Here is a 7,898-nt window from a genome sequence, read left to right on the forward strand (position 1 = left end):
GGATGATACGGTGTAGCATGGCGAAACTGTGAGGTGCAAAGGCGAAGTAGCTCCTCTACAACATCCGCAATAAATTGGCGGCCACGATCACTTATAAGCACGCGCGGAGCGCCATGCCTCAGAATCATAAAATTTAGCAGGAACATAGAAACCGAGGCTGCTGAAGCTGTTCGTACAGCCGCAGTTTCTGCGTAACGCGTCAGGTGGTCCACGCAGACGATAACCCAGCGGTTTCCAGCTGGCGTCCTTGGAAGTGGGCCAACGAAATCAATCCCGACTTTCTCAAATGGAGCAGTGGGTGGATTCACAGGATGGAGGAGGCCGGGCGGTGTGGTTGCAGGACGCTTGTAGCGCTGACACTCCACACAACTGGCGACGTATTTTTCAGTCGTGCGCCGCATGTTGGGCCAGTAAAAGCGTTCTTGTACGCGGTTTAATGTGCGAGCGAAGCCAAGGTGCCCAGACGTCATGTCATCATGCATAGCACGAAGCACGCAAGGGCGCAGCCGCTCGGGTACAACGAGAAGGAACCGCGCTCCAGTCGCATTGTAGTTTGCTTTGTAGAGCAGACCATCCCGAATAGAAAAGCGGTTGGGAGGGGTGGAGTCGCGAGCAGTGGCGAAGAAGGACGCTAGCTTGGGGTCACCTTCCTGTTCTCGCCGGAAGGTTTCTATGTCAGGGAATGTCTCAACGACTGCTGCAAGATAGTCGTCGAAATTGTCAGCTTCGCAGGCGGTAGATGAAACTGGGAGCCGGGAAAGGCAGTCAGCGTCGGTGTGTCGGCGGCCGCTTTTGTAGGAAACAACGAAATCATATTCTTGGAGTCTGAGGGCCCAGCGGGCGAGCCGCCCAGATGGATCACGTAGTCCAACGAGCCAACATAAGGAGTGGTGGTCCGTAACAATTGTAAAAGGCCGTCCATAGATGTAAGGGCGAAACTTATGCACAGCGAAGATGACAGCCAAACATTCTTGCTCAGTCACTGTATAATTTTTCTCAGGTTTGCTGAGCGTGCGGCTGGCGTAGGCAATCACATGCTCAGTGCCGCGAAGTCTCTGCACAAGGACTGCTCCGATTCCGATGCCGCTGGCGTCCGTATGCACTTCTGTAGGAGCAGCCGGATCGAAATGGCGTAGTATTGGCCCCGACGTCAGAAGAAATTTCAATTGAGAAAAGGAGGCTTCGCACTCAGATGTCCAGTAGAAAGGAGCATTTTTGCGTAACAGAGAAGACAGAGGAGAAGCGAGCTCTGCAAAGTTTGGTACAAACCGACGAAAGTAGGAGCATAGCCCCAGGAAACTTCGTAGGTCACGCACAGACTTTGGCTGCTTAAACTGACTCACGGCTTCAATCTTTTGTGGATCAGGTCTAACGCCATCTTTGTCGACTAGATGCCCCAACACTAAGGTCTGGCGCTCGCCGAAGCGGCATTTTTTTGAATTTAGCACAAGGCCGGCTTTTTCTAGGCAGTTCAGGACCATGTCAAGGCGGGTGTTGTGCTCTTCAAAAGTGCGTCCAAAAATTACTACGTCGTCGAGGTAGCACAGACAAATCTCCCACTTTAAACCACGCAAAATTGTGTCCATGAACCTTTCAAATGTAGCTGGGGCATTACAAAGGCCAAACGGCATGACGTTAAATTCAAATAGCCCGTCAGGAGTCACAAAAGCCGTCTTCTCTTTGTCGGCCGGATCCATCGGAATTTGCCAGTAACCAGATCTTAAGTCAACTGACGAAAAGTAGGAGGCGGAGTGCAGACAGTCAATAACATCATCTATGCGAGGAAGAGGGTACACGTCCTTCTTTGTAATTGCGTTCAGGCGTCTGTAGTCAACACAGAATCGCCAGGAACCATCCTTCTTCTTCACCAGGATTACCGGCGCTGCCCAAGGGCTAGCTGATTCCTGTACCACTCCCTTCTGTAGCATCTCGTTGACCTGGTCTGCGATGACCTTCCTCTCGCCAGGAGAAACCCGATACGGTTTTTGCCGGAGCGGGCGGGCGGTTCCGGTGTCTATGCTGTGGCGCGTGCGAGAAGGCGGGATTTCGGTCTTGTTGCCGGGGTTGGTGGAAAAGTCAAATACTGTCGCATGCCTTGAAAGGACATGGGCTAACGCCTCCCTCTCGGCAGAAGAAAGACCTTTGTTGATCATCTTCAAAAGCTGTTCGTCACGCGTAGCGCAGTCACCCTCGAAATCGCAAGTTTCGTCACTCACTGTTGCCAGGGGTACTTTGGTATCCTTTTCAAATAGTGCAAGCTTCATCCCTAGCGGTAGAACGGTACTAGCGGCTGAGCAGTTAACTGCGCATATGGAACTGCGCCCACCGTGTACGGAAATCAAACAGTGCGGCAACAAAACATCCTTCTTGACGCAGTTCGGCAGAATGGGCTCAACAATTGCACAAAAGGAAGGCTCCACAGCACCGCATACCATGACAGGTATAAAGGACGCCGATCGGGGAGGTAGAACCATGTCTTGCGAAACAACCAAAGCGTGTTCGCTCGAACGTGAAGGTTCTTCGGCAAGTGCAGAGTAAAGAACACTGCTTACACAGAGTTCGCCAGTCGCACAATCTAACTTAGCACCACATTCTTGCAAGAAGTCAATACCGAGAATAACTTCGTGTGTAGACTTCTGAAGTACCGCAAATTCTGCTTTGAAGCTTTTGCCCCCTAATGACACATCCACAGTACAAGTACCAAGGGGCCACAACGGTTCACCGCCAACGCCTCGAAATGTGGCACTGCGATCCCAGCTGAACATTACTTTAGTCCCAAGGCTGTCTTTAAATACCTTACTCATCACAGAAACTGTTGCCCCAGTGTCAACCAAAGCCATCGTGGGCACACCATCAATTAAAACTTCAATCTTATTTTTGACCATGTAAACGGGCAGAGGTATATTTCGTAAAGGCTGTCCGGCGACCTCACCTCCATCGGCCGCGCCGGCTAGTTTCCCGGCGGTGGCGACATTGGACGGCGCCGAGGTGATGGAGACTGGCGCTGGCGTAGAGGCGGTGGAGTTAAACTTCTGTCCGAAGCGGGGGAGCCATTGCGTGGACCGGTCGGCTGGTCGTTACGTGTTGACGACAGTGGTGGATACCATCGAGTGCCAGGGTTGAGGTTATTGGGCCGAGGAAACGTGTACGTGGGATCGTCGTTGGGTCCTTGGCGCCGACGGCGACAAAACCGCGAAATGTGGCCGACTAGTCCACATCGATAGCAGGTGGGTGGTTCGCGACGAGGATACTGCTGACCAGGCGAGAATTGCCTTCTTGGAAAACTCGAGCGATGGTGCTCTTCCGGGTAGTAGACGTGCTGTGTACGATGGGAATCACGATGAAAATCTTCCCGTGGCTGGTAGTGGGGCGCCATAGTGTACACGCCCCTTCGCTGGTAGTCGTCCACGTCGGCAACGTTGTCCGACGGCCGTGAGGAGCCAAAATGTGTTGTTGAATGGCAACAAGTAGGTGACGCATCGCGGAGGCAGCTTCCGTCGCGAGAGGGTGTCCAGCAACGAGTTACGTCTCCATGCCGCAGGAGCTCCTCGCGAACGATTTGTCGGATAGTCGCAGAGAGGTCGGCAGACGAGCTGACGTCCACGCTGGCCACCGTTGTGACGTTGGTCAGTCGGCCAAACTTGGGCGTAATTCGACGCGCCTTCATAGTTTCAAACGTACGGCAGTGGCGAATCACATCGGTGACCGTATTCAAGTTGTCCTTGCCGATAAGGAAATTATATACGTCTTCCGCGATCCCCTTGAGGACATGCCCAACTCTGTCATCTTCTGGCATGCTGGCGTCAACGATCCGGCACAGCTTGAGGATTTCCTCAATGTAAGTTGTACATGTTTCCCCGGGCACTTGCGCTCTCTGGAGAAGCGTCTGCTCGGCCCTCCTCTTCTTCGCTATCGAGTCACCAAATCCCTTCCTAATTTCTTCAACAAACCGTTCCCATGTGGTCAACGCTGCCTCGTGGTTTTCAAACCACGTCAGTGCTGTCTCGTCCAAGTAGATTTCGACGTTCGCGCGTCGGGCCACAGCGTCCCAGCGGTTATATTTACTCACTCTTTCATAATGAGCGAGCCATTCATCCACGTCTTCTCCGGCCTTCCCTGAAAATGACCGGGGTTCCCGATGGGGCTGCCAGCTGCCCGTCGGTGGTGTCTGGGAACTGCCTGCAGGCGGAGCCATCGTTTCTTGGATGGGCGGGAGGCCAGCAACGCGACGGCTTCGGCGCAGATCCAGGGACTCTGTTGTCCGCGGCGTCGTACCCCGCACCTCTCACCAAAAACTGTTACGGTGATGCTCAGGCGTCGAGGGGTGAGCTGAGGGTTTATTTAAAAAAACCTGGGTGAGGACCGTTGCTGAGCGTCGAGTCCGAGCCCTGGATACGCGAAAAGCACCTCGTTCTTCTCTTCGTCGTCCCGGCATTTTCGCTGGCGGGATTGGCCTGTGCCATAGTCAATGCCATCTACTGTGCACAACATTCAACAAGTTATGTAGCGTTACAATATATAAATAAAGTTTGGCAGTCAAGAAAACCACGGAAAGCAAAGGGGTGGATTAGGTAGGTCATTGAAACCGATAAAGAATTTGGAAAGAAAGTGGAGAAGAAATGCCCGCCAGGGGGGATCCGAACCCACGACCTCCAAAATATTGGTCTGGTGCGATAACCACTACGCTACCGGCGGGGCTATTTTTCCTCTCCACTTTCTTGGGTATTTATGTGAAAGTAATTTTTTGCCGGTGCTTGGGGGGGGGGGGGTAGCCAGCGCCACTCCGGTAGCGTAGCGGTTATCGCTCCAGACCGGTATTTCAGACCGGTCGTGGATTTGGATCCCACCTGACGGGCATTTTTTCTCCACGTTCTTTCTTTCCCACTTCTTTATCTGTTTCAGTAACGTACCATAAGCTCCCCTTTACTTTCGGAGGTTTTCTTGACTGCCAAACTTTATTTCTGTATTATTTTCAAGGAGCCTTTCGTTTGTAATTCTGAATTGCTATCTATAAATATATAAAAATATATAAATAAATAAATATATATATATATATATATATAAATATATATATATATATATATATATATATATATATATATATATATATATATATATATATATATATATATATATATATATAGGGTTTGGAAATGAGGGGCTCGTTTGGAAATACAGAAAGAAATGCCGGCAGTCTACAACGCCAAAGAAGGCATAGGGGAATGGTTAGACTATATTTTACCGTTAGTGACGTTACAATCTTTATTTATTATTATTATTATTACGTGAGAATGAAAGAAAGAAAAACACGCGCCCAGAGTGCGGACCGAACCCACGCCTTTCGATTAAATCTCGAATGCCTCACCAATTCGGCTATCTGGGCGACTGTGTTCTGCTTCACTTTCTGGGGTATTGATATTTACTACAACTGTATCTGACGCTTGAGGGTGGTAGCCAGCGCCACTCAGACTACAGGGGGAGAAGGGACCTTCTTTTCAACCCCCGGGGCGTGACGCGGACGACTACACCCTGTCATAAGCGGCTAACTGGCGGGAAACCCTCTTATGCTACCTTGGCATCAAGGCTTGGCGTTGTAGACGGCCGGCATTTCTTTCTATATATTTTTATATATATATAAATATATATATATTTATATGTATATATATATATATATATTTGTATATATTCATTTTAGTCATTTATTTATATATAAACAAATAAATACATGTATTATTTTTTTATATTTATTTTAATACTAATGAGGCATTAGTGTGAGCTTTGTTTGAGGCTACAGCTTGTCTGCCACCGTAGGCAGCAATTGCTTACTATAATCACCACCGGCTTGAGGTGATCACTTCTTCATTCCTTGTACATACTCATCATTATCGATGATCCCGCTTCTTCGGAGATCATCATCAGCGCTTGGGCTTGATCGCCATCTTGGGTTCGCTTCTACCCGCCTCCGAATAAAGGAGCTACGAAGCCACGGTCTTATCACCTCCTACCTACGGCCATACATATATATACTTATATATGTCTTTGTGTGTTTGTGTCTGAAAATGTACATGAATAAAGTTGAGATACTTTACGTGTAATTGGAGTATGGGTGCCGTTATATCGACTAGATGAATCGGCTTAACTACTTACGCATGTAATCTTCTGAAAACGTGGCAGGCAAGCGCGTGTTATAAGACCAGGTATTTTAAAAATTTGAGCTTTCTACACCGAACAGTTTATGACTCGCTACAACTCCAAAATTTTTTCGTCATTTTTACTTGTCCTGGTCATTATAAAGTTCAATGCGGAAAAAAAGGCGATACTTGGTTAATGAACAATTGGGCATTTATTTTAGAGCCACATTACGTAGAACATCAGCCCAATTTCTGTTATATACCAGTTACAATAAGAAAACAGTACTGCTACACCTGGCTCTATTAAGCTGCAAAAAGCCGAAATATCGCACCAAATAAAAGTGCCATCCCACAAAGTGTACAAACTCGACCGGCGCACAATTCACCCAGAAATAAGAAAGTTGGTAATGAAATTTACTGTTGATGTGGTGGTCATTTCATTATCACCAACAGCCGACTAGGTACGCTTCAGGTTGAATTCATTTCTCCAGCACCTCCAACAACTCCTTCCCCATGCTGCTCGAGTCCGGTCTTTGCTTCTGAAGTTTGCTATTTCTTCTCTCTATTGTGGTTATAGGCTTCACTTCTTCTAAACCTGTCCTATTATTCACCCGGTCATCCCCATGGTACAGCCGTTGTCATTTCACTTAACTGTGGGGCCAGCACAAGTTCATTTGATTTATTTTTCTGCTCTAATATATTAACCTCTACTCGGCTCTCTGGACAAGGAAGATCGCTCCCACTCCCTTAACGTTCCTCCAATTATTCTTTCTTATGTCCCCTTGAGCATACCTAGAATTGCTTTCATGTTGACTGAATGAGCCATATGTCCTAACCAGCAGGACATAATTCTTGTATATTCCAATTTTGAGTGATATAAGTAGCGTACTTTCATTATCTGATATTTTTGCATCGTGTACTCCTGTCCACACTGGCTATACTCGGGATACCTTTGACTTAGTTAAGGTCACTAAAGTCCACGCAACCATTGTAGATATTGTAATGCTTCTTCCACTGTTTCCTTACGTATGCTGAATGGGGCGCTTTCTGGTCGTAGAAACATTACTGTATAAAATCACTTAAATAATTTTATTCACAGCGCATTATTTTACAAATACAGTTCCTCAAGGGTTTTTCAGGTGCTTCTCAGACAGGCGTAGCAAGGATATGTGATTTCCTAACCTAGAATGCTAATGTATTAACAGTTTTTTATAATTCGGATATTTACCAGACATACCCCCTCCCGACAAGCTGGGACACTTTTGGCAAGATGACTTTAGCCCACCGGTCTCCTTTGCCAATGCAGAATTGTTCGCTTTATTGGCTACGTATTATCATGCCAGGGCACCCTTTATTTACGCTTCTTATGTAGGTTTTTTTTTACCAAGCCGTTTTTCAATGGCTCCAGCACCGTTAGAGTGCTGAATGACTTAAACGCTTTTTCTACATTTCAAATTGTTTTCTGTAAATGTTTCTATACTCTGTCGATTTTTCAATCAGTTCTTTTACGACATGGTTGTGATAAATTCTTGCGCACCATTTTCGACCCACGATGGTTTCTGGGTAATAGTAATCTATGTTGACACTGCTTCGATGTACTATTGCTTCGGTAAACCGCTTGTATACAACTGATTGTGGGCGGATGGGGATATAGTTTTGAAAGTTTTTAGTGTCCCCCTCATTGTGAATCCGAATTACGCTTGACTTTTTTAGTGTATTGGTAGTTTTTGTGTCTTTAGGGAGTCTGAAAATAGGCACCAGGTATTT

The 7,898-nt window shown here is 47.3% G+C and overlaps 1 protein-coding gene and 1 non-coding gene across 2 annotated transcripts; both read right to left on the reverse strand.

The window, feature by feature from the left end:
- Window positions 1-2,950: 2,950 nt before the first annotated feature.
- Window positions 2,951-4,508, reverse strand: LOC144160723 (uncharacterized). Its single transcript, XM_077691916.1, has one exon. The coding sequence runs from the start codon at window positions 4,193-4,195 to the stop codon at window positions 2,951-2,953; it is 1,245 nt and encodes a 414-aa protein (XP_077548042.1). The 5' UTR covers window positions 4,196-4,508.
- Window positions 4,509-4,622: 114 nt separating this feature from the next.
- On the reverse strand, window positions 4,623-4,695 carry Trnai-aau (transfer RNA isoleucine (anticodon AAU)). Its single transcript has one exon. It is a non-coding gene; the product is annotated as a tRNA-Ile (tRNA).
- Window positions 4,696-7,898: the final 3,203 nt, after the last annotated feature.

The sequence above is a fragment of the Haemaphysalis longicornis genome, unplaced genomic scaffold (assembly GCF_048455015.1).
Source record: "Haemaphysalis longicornis isolate Haplotype H1 unplaced genomic scaffold, Haemaphysalis longicornis Haplotype H1 scaffold_11, whole genome shotgun sequence".
Lineage (NCBI taxonomy): Eukaryota > Metazoa > Arthropoda > Arachnida > Ixodida > Ixodidae > Haemaphysalis > Haemaphysalis longicornis.

Excerpts from the sequence above, each read along its gene's own strand:
- LOC144160723 (XM_077691916.1), bottom strand. The coding sequence starts at position 4,195 with ATGGCTCCGCCTGCAGGCAGTTCCCAGACACCACCGACGGGCAGCTGG.